This window comes from Dromaius novaehollandiae, chromosome 3, assembly GCF_036370855.1.
Source record: "Dromaius novaehollandiae isolate bDroNov1 chromosome 3, bDroNov1.hap1, whole genome shotgun sequence".
Taxonomy (NCBI): domain Eukaryota; kingdom Metazoa; phylum Chordata; class Aves; order Casuariiformes; family Dromaiidae; genus Dromaius; species Dromaius novaehollandiae.
In genome coordinates, this window is record NC_088100.1 from 32,835,365 (window position 1) to 32,856,251 (window position 20,887).

Here is a 20,887-nt window from a genome sequence, read left to right on the forward strand (position 1 = left end):
GTGTTAGTTTCCTCACTTATACAAGTCAGTTCAGGATCTGGTCCAAGCACATTTCTGGGTAATGCAGGTTCAAAGTTACAGATTCTTGTCTGAGGTGGAATAACCTGGTCTGACTTTGTTGCTGACCCTGCTTTGAGCAGGAGTTTTGACTAGATTACCTCCTGAGGTCCCTTCCAGCATGAATTATCCTGTGTTCCTGTGCAGAGGTCTGTTAATATCTTCTTCGAGCTGCATACAGTTAGAATAGCAGGGTGCTATGTCCACCACTAATACATGCATATCAAGGCCTAAATAGGATGTGGGATGTGGGCCTAAACTGGGTCTATTACCAACCCCTTGATCAGGGCGGAGTATTGACTGTGATGTGCTGAGGGACATAAGAGACTGCAGAAGCAGGAGTGTGGTCGCTAAGGAAGGCTTCAGCTAACACCAGGAAAATTGGATGAATGTCACACCAGGATGTGTCACAGAGACTTAATTTTTAAACATAACCAGCTAGTGCTTTAACTGCTTTAAGAGTGCTGAGAAGAAAACCCCAAAGAGGCAAACTTAACTTTGTGCAGAGCAGAATATAACATGTAACAGTCAAAGAAACACTGTGATAGCAACTATAAAGCACTTAGATCCTACCTACTTCCAGAAGCAAAAAAAGCTAAAATCCACCGTGGGTGTGCCCAACCTCTTTTTGCCCATTTTTCAAGTCTTTCTTGACAGACTGTCCACAGTTCTTTGTTTTCAGTAGGTTTTTCTTCCATGATGCCTGCAAGGAATAAGAAGATAAGCAAATTTGCTAGAATCAAGAAGGTGTCTTTCAAAAAGCTGAAGTCATCTGAAGTCATTATCAAAATGATGAGGCTAGAAAGGATTATCAACTCCGGCAGGTGGAAGTTAAAACCGCGATAAAACTGGCCAAAAAAGGAACTTCAATAAAATTTGCAAAATGTATCAAGTCAGTAATAAAACCTCTTGAAAATATATCAGGATCAGGAAGTATCTGAGGAAAAAAAATATTGATTTTACATATGCAGTGATGAATTCTAATCTGAGTATTACCACTCAGGAAGGAAATCATGGGGTTGTAATAGAAATTTCCATGAAAACATTATCTCAGTGTTGAGAAATGAAAGGACCAAGTGGTTAAATTAATTTATGCACATAAGCCAGAATAACATTGTACATGTGTAAGCTGCTTTATAAAGAAAAAATCTGATAAAATATTTTTTATGTCTTAAAGCATTTGTTGAGCAATAACATAAGTATTTCAATCAGGTACATATCCTGTCTTATTTTTTAGCTAAGAGAAATTAATATTTGTTTTCTAGCAATTTTGAGTTTTAATGTTCTCTTTTTGCAGGGAAAGCCTGGATCTCCAGGGTCCCCAGGAATGCCAGGTGAACCTGTAAGTGTAAATTTGAGTTCTGGACTATAGTGATAGTACACAAATATTTCAAACACTGAATGCAAGACCTAGGTGCAGATTTGCGTGTGTGTGTTTTTCTTTTCAAGGGTGAAAGAGGACCTATAGGAGATATAGGATTCCCTGGGCCAGAAGGGCCACAAGGAAAACCGGTAAGCAATTATATACTGAATATATACATTCACTGCAAAAACAGCCATCTCAATTTGTCAGAAGTTACAAAAGAAATGAAATTACATCCTGCTTTGTATTAGGTTTGGTATCTTCCTAAGAATATCTGCAGCTATAGTGCTCAGATTAGTCATACAGTCAAGAGTCCTTTTTGTATGAGGGCCTGGTATTGTGATGTTTTAATAATTAATGTTACTGAGATCCTTTGAAGGTCCTTTGGGTCCTGTTAACATGAAGGATCCTGTAGTATTTTTTCCGAAGGAGAATGTTAACCCAGACATTCAACACAATCTATAAAGGATGGGGTAACAAAATGAATTCCCAATTTCAGTTTAGATAGAGAATCGTTTGCTTCATGGCTTTCTCATTGACTCCTCTGTATACAGGTAATGCAACACTGTGGCTGAAACGTTTACTATTCTCTTAGGATATGTCTAAACGGACCTCTTCATTTGCAATGCAGCAGTGCTGCAGTCAGCGGTGTATTGTAGCACTGCCTGAGCTAGTTTAAAACAACCAAGTTTATATTCCAGCAGCAGTTCAGCTAGGGTAGCACAGAACTAATGAACTCCCCCTAAGCCTGGTGTTTCAGTGCCAAGCACGAGAAGTAGCCCATTTAAGCTTGTTACCATGGCTCCCCGCCTTATGCTTCTGTCTTGAAATAAGAGGAAAATTTCAGTAACTTCTGCACCAAATTTGCCCAATTTAGGAAATCATTGTAACATCCCTATCACTAATAAAATTTTAAAGCTGCAGTGCAGACTTCCATGGGTTCTGTCAGGGAGCAGCAAGGGTGGGCACTCTGAGGCAATGTCCAGTTACGGTTTGGGGGATAATGTGGGTCTGGGACTGTTTCCAATAGGTGGTACAAATGAGACCACCCTCTTTTGGGAAAGAAAAATATTTAGCCAGCTAGCTTGAAGTTGTACCATGTGACAGGTCCTAAGGACCAAAGAATAGGTTTGGCCCACTCACTATTAAGGCATAGTCTGTGTAACAGCGCAGTGTTTTGAGGAAATAGGTCTGGATTTCTCCTATGACACTGAAATCATCTTTAGGTTATATAGGACAAGAAAATAGTCTATTTATCTGTTTACCTGTGCAAAACAACACCAGTTTAGGGCTACTATTTAGAACAAGAGGAATCTCTTTTATGATTATGTAGTGGTGAGGTAGGACTAGAATAGTGCATATCTAGTTCCATGTTTCACATGTTTGCAGAATTCCCATATAACTTGTCATTTAAGTTGCATGCTCATTAAAGCTGATGCACATCATGTTGCCGAAGATATTCTTTTCAATTAGTTAAAACTTAACGTGCTTGCAGTTCAGTATGGCCCCAAGTTCTTTTGTTTCACATGCTTCAAGACTATCTGTGAGTATTTTAATATTGTAAGCATGCAAACTGCTGACTCCACAACTTCAGAATATGTATTGATAGCATCACTAAACTTTTACCCTTTGTATTTTTAAAATACCTATACAGATCCATAATTATAAAAAAAATGTGCTTTGGTTTTTTTATAGGGAATCAATGGAAAAGATGGAGTGCCAGGTCCTCCGGTAGGAAAGCATACTTTTGAATACTAGTTTATTTTATTCCTCACAAATAACGTAACTGTCAATCCTAGGCAGTTGCTTTCAGTTCTGCTAGTAGATGAATGTACAACACAACTTTTTAGAAATATGTTTAGCTTTTTTCAAAATCAATTTTTCAGGGTGCTGTGGGGAGACCAGGAGACCGAGGGCCCAAAGGAGAACGTGTAAGTCGCCTGTTTTAATAACCTTTTCCTTTTTCTGAGCATCCTAGCACTTTGCTTGGATGTATTTTTCAGGAAAACCCAGCAAATTAATTTTCTCTGAACTTTGGGTGGTTTTTATACACTTAAGAGACTCAGCCCCAGAGACCACTTTGATTTAAGGAATTAGAATTCTGCTTTTAGAGGAAAAGCACATTTATAGGCTTTCTAACACTGTCGGCTTGGGCAGTGTAAATTGTTCTCTAGGGTGAAAATTAGCAAGTAGCTAATTCCATAGTGATGCAGGTAGAGCCCAAAGGGTCAGTAAAGTTTTCTCCATCTTCATCCCGAAGAACTTTGTGTCACAAACACATAGTCATGTTTTATATAAAACCAGCTTGTTACACTTCTCACCTCTCTGCGTAATCTGTGAAAGAAATGCAATTTTAGACACTGAGGAGACATGAGGTTTTAACCATTATTATAATATTTGTCACTTACAGAAATTAACATTTTGCAATGTTCTTTTCCTGCCTTTAAGGCCACAAATAAGATTTAAGAGTCTTCTTGTACAGCCCACTGTGTCCTACAGTACATGCTCAACCTTGACCTTATCAGTCTGACTGAATGTCCTGCAAATAATACCATAGACATACAACCAGAGGAAGAGGCTGAACCTATAAATACATGAGCTTGAAACATACACTGACCCCACCTAAAGCCACATCTTTAAGAGAATTTGCCAGGTTTTGGCAACACTGTTTGTAACCGGCCAGACTGCAAGCAGAGTGACTGCACAGCAGCGGAGAATTTAAGAAGTAGCTTTGAACGATGCGTTATGCTAATGGGCTGGGATTCATTTGCAACTATCCATCCTTTTTAGCAAGGAGGAAGACATTGAAAAAGATTGTGAGACAGACATGGCCTTAACTCTCTTCATCAGAATAAAACTTGAGAAGATTCAGGAAAAAGGAAGATGTTCTATTCATTCCAATCCCATCAGTGAAAGAATGCCTGTGTATACATACATATATATATACATCTGTACACACACAAACTTGTGTGTGGCTAACAGGCCAAAATCTAGCCCTCCCTGTACAAAATACCATAGCTATATGTTAAAAATTAATTCAGTTTTCAGAAGCATTTTTGGCTCAAGTGATAATCAAAATCTCACACAGCCTTGTAAAACAGAAAAGTTATAAATAAGCCCAATGCAGTATCCGAACACAGATTCAAGAAAGCTGCGAGTTGTTCCTTATAATTCTTCAGGGGAAAAAAAAAAGGTCAATAACAAAGGGAGATTTGCTTAAGGGCTATAAAATACACAGCAGAGATCTGCATCTCAGATAAGAGATCAGTGGGAGAGCAGGAATTTTTTTTCTCTGGATCAGATATTATAGTCCTACTTTTGTAAAAAAGATTACAATGATTACAGAAAGTAATACAAAGTCAAGTTTTCTTGCAGCAGTTATTATTACTGTTGTCCAGTATAGTCCTTCAGTTTGAGACCAGCTATTGCAATTATAGAAAAGGCAAGCATCAAAATTGGAAGGACAGAACAATACTTTTGAGGTTTTCATGTCTAATACATCTTTATAGAGTCCACTGTGAGAAGGAATAGGTTGCATGGGCTGAACTAATCTTACATCTCCTTTGAGTGACTAAACACTGCTGCTATTACTACACACTATAATGACCAACCAGTTCAAAATGTATGGCTTATACCAATTTGATGTATGCCTTTCAAGTCATGTCTACAACAGATTAAAATACTGGTGGCTGACTCATTTATTGCTATTTGCATACCTCAATCACAGAGCAGGAGCCCACTGTACTAGAACATGTAGAAACCCAGACAAAACGATAGCTCCTCCTTCACAGAATTTACCTTTTACTACAAAGTTAAATACAAGTAATGAGAGAACATGAGGAAAGAGAAAGACTGTACAAATCAGCACAGTAGGCAGAGATCTTAAAATCCATATGTCCTATCCTTTTTGCGTATACATCATAGCAAAGAATACTTTAAAGAGGAATTTGGAGGAAGATAATGACGTCATTTCATGAATTTTTACAAGGCACTTCTTCCAAACACGAGGGAAACACTGGAGGTGGTTCAAAAATGCTTTTTTGAAAAGTGACTGTATTATTTGATCTGCCTCCTACACCTTGGCAGCCCATGAAATGAGAACCATTTAGAAGAAAAGCAAATCTAGGATCAGCTTCACACTGCCATGGTCTTAGAGAAACCTGCATTTTCCTTTGTTTCTAGTAGACTAGCTATCCATACCTACTCTGCTGAGTTTTGAACCAATAAAATGATATATGCGTATTTATGCTTTAATTAAATATTTAATTGGACAAAATGGAGTGTGTTCAACATCTCCCAATACTAGACTTCAATCTCAAAAATATTAATAAACTAGAACTCCTGTAGAACAGGAGTTGTTCTTCAGTTTTATCTTCTAATGTTTCAGGTTGCTATGAATGAAGCAGGACATAAGGGGTATGGATGAAAAATCTTTGTAAGTAAGTCCAGGAAAGAGCCTATTTCCTGCAGATTACAGAAGTTCTGGTTCTCCATCAAAGTCCTTTCTGTGCCTTGAATTTCTCAACATGCTCCAATATATGTCCTAGTACAATAGGTGCGTGCAGGAGAGGACACTTTTTCCTGTAAATCTTGAATTTATAGAAACTTTTTTGTGTCTCTTCCAGCTCGCCCAATGCACACATACTTTCTTTCCTACTCCCATCTATTCTCAAAAATTTGAGAGACTGAGACAAGGATTACATGTATATTTTGGGTATCACTTCCTGTCTTCTCTTTTTCTGCTGAATAGGTAAAGTAGCTGTGCATCTGCAGGTAATCATTCAGATTTAGAGTTTTGCCCAGGTCTAAATATTCATGCCCAAAAAATGAAAGAGACACCTAAGATAATACATCTTACAAATATGTAATCACATATTGTTTACATGTCACTCTGACTTCCCTGAATATGTGATCGTGTCAGTAGATATGGCAAGTTAAAAATTATATATGTGGGACAATGAGATTCCAAATTTGTAGTGTTATCGGGGCGGGGGGGTTCTCTCATGGTAGGGTTTCCAGAGTTCAGTGCCTCTGCACTCTTACTGAGAGCAATTCAAACTCCAGTCAGGAATGCATTATGATTTCAGTTAATCCAATAGAACATCACAAGTCACAGCAGTCTTTGTAGTGAAGCTTAATTATAGCCAGTAATAAGCTCTAACTCACTGGAAATCAAAGAGATTTGGAGAACAAATGAGTGATAAAAACTGTGTGCAACCTCCTACATGCATCCTTACCTTCCTCTCTGTCTTTTTGAATCTTTATGTGTCATTTAAATATGATTTTAGAATATAACGACAGTTTTACTGTTTTAACAGTTAGTGTTTCAAATCTGAGTACAGTTTGCCAGTACCTGTTATGGAATTAATGCAATTAATTAATGCACTTAATTAATTATGGAATTAATGTAATTAATTCCATTCATTTACCTCTCAGAAATGTAGACTGTGGATTACTCTGGTAAAGATGTAATCAATTCTTGGTGCTGTTTGCTGCTTTTGGTGGAACTTAATATTAGCTTAAGTGATGCAGCAAGAACAGTCAGTGATCTTTAAGAACCAACCATTGGTCATTAACAGTCTGAACACAAGATTTGCTCCACAGCAGTTCAGCAAACTAATAGCTAATGCATTAAGTCACTCTAAAAGATTTAATTTCTTACAAATAAAACAAATCAAGTCCTATCTCAGCCCACGTTGGTAGCTGTTTCTGGCCAGAATCCTGGCCTTTAATTTATTTTGTTTGCAAGGAATTCACTCATTACAAATAGGTTTGCATATCTGCTGGGGGGTTTTCATGAATAAAATTGTAGAAGAGGCAAAATGCAGAAACACACATTTCACCATGTTCATTTTTATCCTGAAGGTCAAATACACGTTCAGAAATCTGCTGTATTTCTTTTCTCTTACTCATACATGTTACACTGATTCTTTATATTTTTGCATAAGTTTATCTTGAAAATCATGTGTTTGTACCCTCTTTGATTACCTTATCAACTACATTCTAGCTGAAAAATATACAGTCTGTTTATTTCTTTTCTCTTTTTGTTTCCTAGAGAAGGAATGAGCAAAATGTGGTCTGCAGGATAATGCAGGCAGATAAAACCTACAGTGGTAGCTTTCTGCAGTCATCATGTTAGGGCCATTGGGAATACTGGGCAGACTGCCCATGTAGCACCCATTCAGGCTGTGCTTTTTATGTGCCTGAAGATTCCTATTCATCTAACTGCAACATTTCATTGAAACTTCAGTCTTTTTACACTTTCATTCCATTGTTTCTTTCAATCTGTTTTTATTTGTATTGTGTCTTTCTGCCCTGAGTTTTAACCTACCCAGCCTTCTCCTCTTAAGCCCCGCTATAAGACTTTTGCTTAACCTTTGTGAGATGAAGTATGGATAAAGGATCAGACCGTTGTTGTAAGACATGGGCAGTCTAAACTTTTTTATTTAGTCTTTTTTATTGTGTGACATTGGGCTGGATCCAGAAAAAAGTTCAGACATGGCTCCTGGAAAGGAGCCCACACCTCGGCCAGCTAAGCATCTTCAATCACTTGACCACAAAGGCATCCTCTTTCTCTGATCTTATGAATTTGAACTGATTTTGCTTTGAGGTTAATGCTCTCTAGAGCAGCTTGACAGTCAAGCCAGACTCTTGAAAAGAGTGAGATGGGTTTGGATGATTTTAGACTGAAGGGGGAACAGAATCCCGGTCTTTCACGCTGAGAGACTGGCCTGACTATTGGGACATCAGATGAGTAGTGAGCAGCATCCCTCTTACATTTTGAGTGAGAATGGACAGGCTGACAGCTTTTTTGTGGAGCTTATTCCTGAAGGTCTGTGGTAGTCCTGTTCTCATCAGATCTAACAGATTGCAATTTTAAGAGTGAATAGAGGAGAACCTAATCTGAAGGTAACAGTTGCGTATAAGATGGAGATGGGCATGAAACTGTTGAGTCTTTCAAGGCATTAGTGTGTGCAGAAATAAAATATTAGGCATCTAGGGAATTTAATTTTTTTACAGAAAAAAAAAAAAGATATCTAATGCCTGGAGGAGTTTGAGCACCTAAATTCTACCTGTGTCATCTTTGACATTTCTAGGTCTTTTTATGGATCAGGGCTATAAACTTTGTGCACCCCAACTCTATACTTGAAAAGTAGGTTACAGTCATGCTATTTTTTTGTCATTGAGTTCAACATTTGAGGTGTAAGAAAAGAAAATATTACCCACTGTGTTTTCAAAGACAGGATTAGCCTGTAAAATCAACTTCCCTGCATAATATATTTGTCTAAGAAAAGCCTATTTCTGAGCAGGGAAGAAGTTTCTCTTTAGTGTTCTTGTGTGACTTTTCCTAGTTAGTTCTACTATATGCAGTGGTTTTCTTCATGCTTTTATTTTGCGCAGGGAGATCAGGGTATTCCAGGAGACAAAGGTCCACAAGGTGAAAGAGGGAAACCTGGCCCATCAGGGGAAAAGGGGGCTATGGGTCCTGTTGGGCCACCAGGAGACAGAGGCCATCCAGGATCACCAGGTCATCAAGGTCCCCCAGGATCACCAGGACCCCCAGGTTTTCTGGTAAGAAAATAAAAGTTCTGAGTTACTGCTTGTGAAGTCAGTAAACATGAAGGTAGCATGTGCTGAGCCGTGGAAACTCAACCAAGCAATGCAACAGTATCATAAAAACTAAAATTTCTCTTCAGTTATCAGATGTGGAAAAAATTCTACCCAGGTGATCAAGCAGTCCTTTTGAACTTTACTTTTCACTATGTGAGTGCACATGTGCTACTTTCAGAGCAGTTGTTAGCTAATGCTAAAGTTATTTAGATTCTGACAAATCAGCGGATGGCTACTCAATGCAATTAATTTTACAATTTTTTCATAAACTTACGAGCTAAAGTATAAATGTTTTCAAATGAGAGTGAAATATAGGCAGACAAAAATGATCCTCAATAAAAGAGAAATTACCATTCTACCTGTTGTTGCATATACTTTGGTTTGTCTCCACATGCATGCATACACACGCATATGTGTTGTAGTCTTTTTTTTTAACTAGTGAGATACCTTCAATCAGATAGGATAAAGCTCTAAAAAGCTTCTCTAGTGTAAGTTATTGGTACTCTGATACAGTATTATTTACTTGGCTGTGCATGAAATTTAATGGAGGTGAGAAGGTGATGAACATTATATGAAAGGCAAATAAAGCATAATAGTATGACTGGACATCCTTAGAATAGTCTTATGAAAAAGCAATATTACTAATTCCAAAGCACATATAATATGCTGATCATCCTGAGAGTTGAGAGTGCTGCTTCTACTGTATGATATTAGAGACCTTTGTAATATTATAATATATTTGGAATCAAATGGCCTTTTCAGTTAAGTGAATAACACAAATATTTTGGAACATATTTTTTTTGGTGAAAGCTTTGCATGCTTGGTGCCAATTTTAGCATCTTTTGATTTTATAGCATTATAAAAATGCCCTGAGTATCTTTCTTCCTTACTGCTAAATAACCGATATATATCACCTCTTTGTTTCCTCATCAGGCTGATACAGTTTCATCTGAAGAAATAAAAAGATATATCAAACAAGAGGTTCTTAAGGTTTTCGAAGGTAAGAAAATGAAGTATTATACAACTGAATCTATATCTTAAATTCTGTTCTAAATGTTTTTATTTCCCTATAGCCTTTGTACACATTTCTAAAATTTGTGATCTAACTTGCATTGTACTTAAATAACTGTCTTGTTGCTATACCTATCAGCTAAGTGCTGATGTTTAGAACTGTTTAATATAATTCAGACAAATAATTGTTATTATAAATTAAAATATCTGATAACCGAAGTATTTCATTCTGAAGAAGATTAGAATGAAAAGATAGTTTGCTCCAAATGATAGTCATGGTATCAAACATATATATGTGTCATTGTAGATACACATTCATGTATATAATTAAGAATAAGAATTAAAATATATAAACTGAGCTAAAATGCAGAGTAGCTGATCTTTCAAACATGAATTGGTATAAGTAAATGCCTTGTTTTCAGTTTTACTTCCAGTGAGTTTAGAACTTTACATATCCTGTGCTTTTATTAAAAAGAGGTTCGCATAGAAATCACAGTTTCTGTCAAGCTATATCAGCTTCTCTTTCAGCTTTCTAATTAAAAGCAACTTCAAAATCAGAAGTGTCATTCATTAGTAGTACTTTTTTCCCCAGTGTGTAAAACAATTGCTGTTAGAAGGGCATGTTTAGCAATCATGGCATGCTTTATATTGGGGGAGGGTCTATTTCAAATGAGTCTGCATTGTGGTGGGCAGAGGGTTGAATCTAAACAAACAGTGTACTGATTGCAAGAAAGGTAAACTGCATACTGAACTACATTAGGAGGAGTGCGGCCAGCCCACTAAGGCAAGCTATTATAACCCTCTACTCAGCACTGGTGAGGCCACGTCTGGAATAGTGTGTCCAGGTTTGGTCCCCCCAGTTCAAGCAGGATGCGGAGAAACTTGAGAGGATGTAGCAAAGGACCTTCAAGAGAGCTAGAGGCCTAGAGCACATGACCTACAAGGAGAGGTTAAGAGCTGGGCTTGTTTAGTGAAACAAAGGGAAGACTAAAAGGTGGGTTAGTCTACACTGCTTGAGAGGTCGTTACAAAGAGAGCAGAGCTGAACCCTGCTTTGTAGTGCCATGTGATATAACAAAGCGTAATGACCACAAATTACAGCATGGGAGGGTCAGAGAGGACATTTGCAAAAACTTTTCCTAATTGAAAATTAGGAAAAACTAGGAGATTAGTGGAGCTTTGGAACAGGTTACCCAGAGAGGTTGGAGGTTTTCAAGATTTAGGTAGACAAATCTATGGTTGACTTGATCCGGGGTTGATGGTAGTCCCACCTCAGGCAGGAGGCTGGACCTGATGAGCTCCAGAGATCCCTTTCAGCCAGCATTGCTGCGATTCTGTTCTGCAAGGCAAGCTGTTTGCCATGTACTCGGATTCATACACCCTGCTAGGTTTGCTACTCTCAAGCAAATCATACTGTCATCATACAAGAGCATATGTAATAGAGGTCAGCATTGAAAGGAAGGTTGCTCTAAACATTAATCATAATGGCAACTGTAGGTATGCTTGTTGAATCTCTTAAATATATTAAATTTCTTAAACTAATAAAATAAGTTGTCTCAAATAAATTATCTAAAAAACAGTTGCTTTTATATTTCAATCCATGCTTCCCTCTCAGAAGCAAGAAAATCATGAACCATGAAGACGCTGAAAACTTACTAAAATGGACATAACAGAAATATCTAATTATTTTGGCCACTTAGATGACTATTTAAATGAAAGAAAGACTTGACAGCTTTCAGTTATGCAGGTCTGAACTGCTCTTCCTTTTCAACAAATAGCTGTATTGATTAGGCATGCAAAGGAAATATGCACCCACCCCATTTGGCATAACCACAACATCAGCAAAATACTCCATTTTTCATAGCTTATGTACTGCGTGGGGAGGACTTGTCATCAATACAATCTGTGTCTGCAATTTTACTGGCAAAGCCCGTGTTTCTAGTCCACTTTCAGTTATATTACAAGCTTCTGAAAGTTTTAGAGCAGACAATTAATAATAGAAAAATTATGGATGGATTTCCAGTTCAGCTCACTGAACGAAAGAGGGATTCCTACAAAGTTATAATTTTTATAGCCCCACTCTCATATGTATTGCAAGGGCTAGTCCAGGTATATCTGCTTTTCTGATTTTAATTGTCAATATTTTAATATTTGTAAAAAGCTGTGACAGCTGGCAATAATTTTGTTGGTAATGAACATTGGTTGGTATGGTCTGATTTTTCTTTCATGTTTGAAGAAAGAATGTGCATTTCTTCAAGAGAGAATTTTTCCAATCCTAGTCCTTAGTGGGTACTTATTTCCCTCTTGTTCCTTAAGGCTGCTTTTTCCCTCTGCGGTTTGACCCACTACAGTAGGAAGCTTGAGGATTTTCCTGTTTCCTGACCTCTGTGATAAGCGTTGCCAGAGGAGGCTGTGTGCTGCTTCCAAGTACTGCGGAGCTCAGAATTCGAACGTGTTACTCTGTAATGTCAAATCCACACTTTCTCAAACAACCTCGTGCATAGTCCATAGTATGAAGTTTCTTTTCAGATGGGTTTGATCTTTTCTGTGGTCTCTCTGCATAAGAAACACCTTATGGTAATAATAGGAGGCCTGTGTGTAGAATTGCTGCAGAATCTCACCCTAAATTTCTGTGTTGTCATTCTTGCATAGAAATATTCAAAAAAAACCAAAAAAAATGCCATCAAAAGACATTTAGCATGTCTTGTATGAAAAATGTCCAGCTCAGTAAATTTATAAAGACAAGAGCTTTAGGCATAGGATCCCACAGCTGCATGTCAGAGTAGAATTGTGGTTAAGAAAAGTCTTCAAATTGTCCACACTTGACCTATATCAAGAGTCAAAATCTATCTTGTGAATACACTATTACCTTATTACCTTTTTTCATTTCTTTTTTCCAAGAAAAACTTTTGTATCTCCAGAACAGAGACTAACCATCACTGTGTAACTGATCTGAGCTTAGTTAGCAAGATTAAGACTTCCCCCTGCTCTGGGTACATTGGAAGTATTATGCTGTTCAGTGATCTCTGCTCAGGATTTCTGACCATCTGAATTCCGGGATGTCTAGTGACTTGTGTCCAAGGGCTCCAGAGCTACCTTGCAGACCACCAACCTCTGGGAAAGTTTTAAGCAAGTACCAGATTCAGCCAAGGCCTTTGCAGTGTGTAAGTGCCTTAGGTGTGTCGTTACTCTGAAAAGGAATCACCGATTCTTCCCCAGCACTCATTTCGTTTGGCAGAGGTAAAAAGCTGAAACTCATGTAGGTTTCTGAAATGAGCTCCTGCTAAAATACCACTAAATGGTAGCTTCTCTTCAGTTGCAAAGCTTACGTCTTTTGTGTGCAATGTGACTTAGCTATTTTGTCTTCAAGATTAGATTAGAATTGTATCAAAATTGATGCAATTTTGAATACTGAGATGTTACCAAGTGCACTTTATTCTACCAATATCAATACTTCATGCTGAAATCTCTGCAGTTAATAATGTTTGCTAAGCATTTATGGGTTTTTTACAATTTTGTTTAGGTTTTCAGTTCATCCCAACAACTACTCTCAGTATTTAAGCTCTACTTTGTGATTTAATGTGAGTTATAGATATATAAGGTATCCCTTCATAGAGGTGTTAAATACTGATTATTCTGTCTTCATGTATTTTAAGTACTTCCACCAAGAGGAGTCATTCGAAATATTGGAATATATTAGTAAAAGGCAGTAGTGATAGAAACTTTAGTACAGGTTCATTCAGATTACTTCAAAGGGTAAAGACTCAGATGCTGAAGTTGGTTCAAACCGAAGATCCTGCTACTTATAGGAGCATTTAATACCTTGAACCATTAACATTCTGAAGGACTAAACACACTTACTTCTGGAAACTTATTTTGGCTGGGACTTTGAGATTTATCTGTTTTTAAGTATTTTGCTAGCAGATTTCTTATCCCCTTCCTTTCTTCTGTCCTTTGTTAATGAAGAGAGGATGGCTCAGTTTGTATCCCAGCTGAAATTGCCTGCAGCAATGCTTGCTTCCCAAGCTCATGGAAAACCAGGGCCACCAGGAAAAGATGGTTTACCAGGGCCTCCAGGAAAAGATGGTTTACCAGGGCCACCAGGAGAACGTGGACTTCAAGGTAGGAATTCAAAAAAAAGTTTTTATAAATTTTATCTTGAAATCTTTATACACTTGCTAATGATCATTAAATGAGCCAGGATTACATATCTAGCTTCCTAATGATTAACTTTTAAAACTATACTTATATTTTTCCAGACTAGAGCTAAATATTAACTCATAGTAAATGTGTGGATTTTGTTGATTAAAAATTCCTAATCAGTGCATTTTATTCTAATAAATGATAAAGTACTGACAGTTATCCAAAACTGACAGATATCTAAACCTACTGTAGCCGTTATTTTTTCTCTAAAATACTTTAACGAGGAAGAAAAGCTATGCCAGCACTCTAATGTAGCTATTTACATCCTGATCCATGTTGAGAGACTGTCTTATCTAAGAAACAAATTTTGAGCTCCAAGTCTGAGCACTTTCAGCTCTGGTCCTGAAAATACTGGAGAGGAAAGATTGAAGGCAAATGTTGCTCTTTAAGAAGCAGTGAGGACTGAAATAATACAACATGAATCCTTACAGTGAAACAATCTATTTTCACAAGTCAACTTCAGAGTAATCAGCTTTTTACTATATCTCAAATTGTAATTTGTACTTTGCAGTGCATTCAAGCAGAGCAGGACTCTTATTCCACTGAACTGTCCTTCACTGCAAAATTAGCTTCAAGGAATCCAAGATCATTATAACTGTGTTCTCCTATAGATTCAGCCTGTCAGAGGTTAAAGGAAGAGGAGACCAGAATAAAAGAAAAAAGAATTTATAGAATAATAATATTTTGTGGGTAATATGTAATTTGCAGTTTATCTGTAGGTAGTTCTTTATTATCTTTTGTTAGTTTGGTCTGCTCTGGAGTCAGAGCAAGTCAGACTGGAATGAAGAACATGAAAGCAAAACTGAAGATGTGTGGATCCTAAAGCTATCAGAAGAATAAAGACTTATTAACATTGATAAGAGCAAACCCTTGACAGAAGCTTGAAAAATGTGATGAGCTCAGAATAAGAAGAACAAACAAGAATAAAGGATCAAGGAAAACAAAAAAAGACTTAGAGTCTTACAACACTGACTTCTTCATTATCTAAATATTCAGATCACTGTAAACAGTCAACTTTAATGTCAGTGCCAGCTTGTTCGATGATTATGTATGTGGTGGATAGTCTCAGCTGTTTCTGGGAAGTAGCACGTTGTACTAGGCTTAATTTCCAGCTAGTGAGCATCAAGAGTGAAGATGATAGCTATGCTTGAAAACAAATAAAGCTGCTTTTTCATGCCTTATGCTTAAGTAAAAGTAGTGCCCCATGTACACAGGATTTTCATATATTTTACCAGTATGCTCAATACTATTTTTTGGTTAGTAAGAGTTAAACTAAGTGAGAAGCATTTACTTCTCTGATATATCAGAAGATATATAAAGTTATACTGCAAAAGAAAGAAAGCCAAAAATTTGTCTTGCTTCATTATTATGCTATGAGTAAGAGATATTACCCTGAGAGAAGCACACTTACAAATACAGTTCATGCCTTTCCCTGCTGTGCCTGTCCATGTTATTGTTTTGTGCCAACAGCAAAATGAAATTCATATCTCTGAGCAGATTGAAAAGTACCCGTGCATATTTCAGTTCATTCTCAGCCATAAAAGATGTGGCAGGCAGGACTTTTTGGAGAAGCATGTTATACGCATGTGTCTGAGGCCATCAAGGTAGCATGCAGTATCTGCACGTGTGCCCAGGTCAACGAGGAAGCATGTCGTGTTCATGTACACAGTTGTTATGCCAAACAGATAATATGCATCAGGCAAGGTTCTTCATACTGAAAAATAACATGGGGAGTGGGGGAACAGCAAGTAAGCATGTACTGACTGCCGGTTATTCATTACAGTAATTCTCACTTGGTTGCAACCCAGATTGCCTGTTCCAGGTATTTAATAGGGTATTGCTCTGTGCGATAATATGTACCCGGGCTGCCAGAGTGAATCAGTGTCCGCTTTGGTCGCTTACATGATCCATACAGTCGGTGAAAAGTGGATACTTCTGAAGAGTAATTCATAGGACCTGTATGGACACTTGCTGAGCAGGTGGCTATTCCTGAATGCTGAGCCTCCCAGAGGAGGCAGGTGTTGCCTGCCTTTATTTAAGGAATTCTTAGACTATGGGGAGTAGAGTCATTTATTTCTAATGAATTCCAGAATTTTTACCTGCTCTCCTTGAGTAAAGCTGGTCATAGTATGGCTCAGGTAGTTCCCAGTGCTTTAGATAAAAATAATTTTGTTTTTATATGATGGTCTCAGAAAAAACCTAGCATGCAAACAAAAAACCAACAAAGAGTTGCCACGTGAATGATGAAATACGCAGCTGGCAGTTAAACAGACTTTGTATAAGAATGATTGAAATATTTATGTATGTATTTCCTCATTAAAAAAAAAAAAAAGATGACATTAGCTATAGGAAGGTGATACTGTGGGGCAATGTTACCAGTGAAAGGTAACAGCATTTGTTTAAGGGAGAGCAGGGGAATTTGTTTACTATGTATATGTTTTGAAGGATGGTAGCGTCTTGTAGACAAACGAGAGGTTTATTTAAACACTTTATTGACGAGTTTTACCAGTGTTATCCATTTTGCAGAAAAGCAGTCAGATTCTGTCATGTGTTAGAGGAACTAGCTCAATTTGATTTGATTAGATTTTTAAAGATATAATAGAAAGTGAGTTTTGGTCCATTAGTCCAAATTCACATTGGTAATTTTGCAATCCAGAGATGCATATTATCTTTTGCATTAATATGACTATTGATTTTTGTCATAAAGAAAGGAAGGTTCATCGTAGTTAAACTTCACTGTTTCTATCATATTAAGGAAACATCAAGAGATTTTTATCGGTCCTCATAACTCATGGTAGCCCCAAGGAATCAAACATCCCAGCTCAGGAAAGAAAAATACCATGTGATGAATAGAGAAAATTCCTTATCTTTATTGCTGAACTCTGCTTTAAAATTTGTATCTCTTACTGATTTGTATGGTGGGAGCATCTAGAGGCCTTGGCTGATATCAAGAGCCTATTGTAGTGGCTGCTGTCCAGACACAGTCACTCTTTACTTCTGAAATAGCTGCAGAGTTTTAAAGTCTTGGCTCCCCTAAACTGTTCTTTACTGTGGAAGTGAAATCAACTTGTTTTTAGTCTGATTTGAAAACCAGTTACTACCTCGCAGCCAAGAGGGCAGTGACACACAGGACGGATTCAGAATGTGCGCTGGAAACTGGATAAGAAAGGCTTGCTCTTAGCACCATTTCTGTTGCTGTGCAGTTTTGTGTTTTTAAGAATGCAGTGATACGCACACTATTTGCACACTAAAATACAGTGGATACTTTGGAATCATTGTTCTCTGTTGTGTTCATGTATTTGCCTCACATTTGTACGAAAAGAACCTCAGATTTCTGTGGATCCTGCTGTACTGGTTTCAGCTGCCGCGTTCTCCATGCAGCTGGAGGAGGGTCCCAGGAGTATAGGTGAAATTCCCTTGGGAGCTGTTTAAATGAGATAACTGTTTCTATCCCTCTAGAGCATACAGACATGAAATTGTATCATTTCCAAGTAGAGTTCAGGCTGTTGCAATATTCATGCTTCTGACAGACTGTAATATTTGTAGTACCATTAGATAGCACCAAACTGTAAGCTACATTTTCGCTATCACCAGTCTATGGACAGAAGAAGAGTGCTTATCTGTTTAAATACATGCTGCATACTACTACCACATGTTTACCATACTACCCACATTGGGTACATGTTTACATACAACAACTTTTGGGATGCAGGAATTACAACAAAACCTCGGGAACCCAAGTGCAAGGCTTTGGTAAAGCACTTGCTTTTGGAAGCCGTTTGAATTAAGCAGGAACCTCTTACTGGAGTTGCGATTCTACCAGTAGAAATATAAAATATTTGCCTTTGTGTTCAAACCAATAAATCAAAACTTTATTCAGGTATATGATAATACCTTCCTTTGACTACGTAAGAATTTGTCACTTTACACTCAGATAGAAGGTAATATTGTCCTCTAGAAGTGTAATCATGGGACCTGCTTCTGAGCAAAATATACCTCACTGAAAATCAAATATTTTACTGCCAGAATCACATATTGCATTGTTTAGATTGTTTACTTATAAGTCTGTTTACTTATATGCTTATATTCTGTTAAATAAAGCCTTAATTTTAGAAAAAATACCTGGGAAATTTTATATTAAACTTCAATGTCAACAAAACTTGCTCTGCCACTATGTACAAACTACACCTTTGTATGTGTATCCAGATACAGCTGGTAACTGTTTACTCAATCCCTGCTCACAAGTTTGCATAGGCAGGCTGTCGTTTGTACCGTTGGGGTTTTTTGTCCTTATTGTCTTGAAATCCAGTGATGTTTACAGAATCTTTCAATCCATCTTGGTCCATTTTCAACTATGTTATGTCAGTTATCTACAATAATGCTATTATCGAGATTATAAATGTGATATATCGTAAATGCGATTTCTCTCTTTTCCCCATAACTAAAGAAATGAAAAAAAAAAATTAGTGGTAGCACTACTTTGTAAAATTATAATTAACTGGGTTTGTAGTGAGAAATGTACTGTAACTGTCTGTTGTAAATTAAGAAACATAGAAATATATAATAAATAGGAAATGTAATAGACTCTGTGGTTGTGTGATTGAGCTTCTCAAACAGTCGCAACTAGTGTGGATTACACAAGATCTGCAGAGCCAGCCAGCTTTGATATAGTTATAAATATTACTATGGTCATTAAAGAGCAAAGAAGATTCACCATGAATACCAACAGCTTCATATTCCCTTTTCTGAGTGTCTCTCTAGCTCGTGTGCTTATGTGCCTCGCACAACTCTGTTTAACACAGCTCGGTTACCAGCATGCATGATTAATATGAAGTTTGTTTTTCTGTGACCTTTTAAAGAGTTTATTTACTTTTGTTGTTATGCATGTCACTCTGCATGCATTTTCTACTGTTTTGCCTGTATGAATTCCACTGTTATTTCTTTGTTGGGGTGTTGAGAGAAGAGAGTAAGACAACTGATGCTCTGCTTTGAACTCCAGAATGATTGCAATCGATAAGAGAAATTCTACTGAAACGTATAATAAGCTTGTGTTTAACAGAAAGTTTGGATACCTTGTGTACCATTCCTATTGCAGTGTGTCTGTTTTAAGCCTGAACCGGTGCCCACAGTGCTTGTAATAGTTTCCTTCTTGATTGTCCTGTGAAGTAGCAGTGTTGCCGTAGACTGAGGTACACTGGCAGGACAACCGTTGCCATTTGTCTGCCAGTGCCCTTTATTCTTCAGGAGACATAAGTTGCATTGATAGCACTGTGCTGACTGGTCAGCTGTGTCTCTTCTCTCGTAAGTTAAGTCACAGCTTTCTCCGAAGAGAAAGTTTCTTGTATGGCATACCTGATGCTGCAAATACGCTGGTCCCTGAAGCAGAACAAATTTAATAACAAATGCGAGCAGAAGTTGGCAAATTAATCGCCAACACATGTCACCTTATATGCCAATAGCTGAGGTGTTGGGGAGGGGAGATAGGAGGGTTTTCTCATAATAAGCAGTTGTGGCAGGTGTCACACTTGCTCCTTTCAAAATGCCTGAAAATCCTTTCATTCTCCCTCCTACCTAAATTATGCTGTTTAAATAGAAAAGCTATATCTTTATAGATTTTTAACTTGAAATAGTAAGCGAAATCTTATACTGATAGCCATGAGTTTGCTGCTCTAAGGCATCCAGAATGTTTCTGACTACTAAGAATGGAGCTGGAGCTTAAGGAAAGAGAGTCGCATAGTTTGGGTGGGAGTTGCAGCACATAAGAAGGTGAAAGCTAATTTTCTTTAATGCAAAGCTATGACCTGTGAGGAAAACAGACACAAACATTTGAAATATAATTAGTGATCACACCATATCGACAATATATAGGTGCTTGGGCCAAAGGCTTTGCATGCTCGAACTCGTAATCTGCATGAGCTCTAGGGACACCTTATTCAGAGTAAGGGCAGCTGGAGGGGGAGTTGATCTACATTTATATATGGTGGAATATATAAATATACAACTTCCAGCCCAAGAAGTTTTCAGTCTAAAAAGTGCATACATAAAGATTTATGTGTAATAGTGAGGGCAAAGTCTCGCTCAGGTTTTGGGTTATCCCAGTGAGAAAGACTGACTGCCCTGGGCAGTGGTGCTTCTGTGAATACGGTCAGGGAAACGTGTGGTCGGATGCCAGATAGCTTTTGAGCTGGTACTTTATATCAGTTCACCAAACAGGTGACACTGAAGGAGAATACGCATTAAATTTTTTATTAGGAAGGTAACTTAAGATCTCTGGGAAAAGTGGGGCAAATAAATCAAGAGCCCTTTGTCAGAGGATGCAGCGGTTATTGCTAGGAATGCTCATATTTTCCAGAGGAACATATAGACATAATAGTTTTATGACCAGTCTCAGAAAAAAAGTGAGCATCTGTTTTCCCATTTGCATTTGGTGTGATAATTTTCTGTCAATAAGATAGATAGCAGATTGCTGTTTGTAATAAGAGGACACTCTTATTTTCATTTCTTTATTCTGTATAGGTTATAGAGGACAGAAAGGGGAAAGAGGTGAGCCTGGAATTGGACTGCCTGGTAATCCTGGACCACCTGGCCCTTCAGGTACAAGTCTCCAGATTTATTTATGCTATTGTCATTCATGAACTAACAC

General features: G+C 37.6%; 1 protein-coding gene across 7 annotated transcripts in view; it reads left to right on the plus strand.

Moving 5' to 3' along the window:
* The window catches only part of COL19A1 (collagen type XIX alpha 1 chain), a 212,564-nt gene that overhangs the window by 184,033 nt on the left and 7,644 nt on the right, over positions 1–20,887 (plus strand). For 5 of the 7 annotated variants that reach the window (XM_064508635.1, XM_064508637.1, XM_064508634.1 and 2 more), the window contains 8 exons: positions 1,355–1,399; positions 1,507–1,569; positions 3,116–3,151; positions 3,307–3,351; positions 8,822–8,992; positions 9,965–10,031; positions 14,008–14,163; positions 20,761–20,838. In XM_064508635.1, coding sequence (XP_064364705.1) covers positions 1,355–1,399; positions 1,507–1,569; positions 3,116–3,151; positions 3,307–3,351; positions 8,822–8,992; positions 9,965–10,031; positions 14,008–14,163; positions 20,761–20,838 — 661 coding nt within the window. Of the gene's footprint in view, positions 1–1,354; positions 1,400–1,506; positions 1,570–3,115; positions 3,152–3,306; positions 3,352–8,821; positions 8,993–9,964; positions 10,032–14,007; positions 14,164–14,755; positions 14,915–14,988; positions 19,377–20,760; positions 20,839–20,887 lie in introns of those variants that run through there. The other 2 variants (XM_064508638.1, XM_064508639.1) reach the window with 2 other exon arrangements.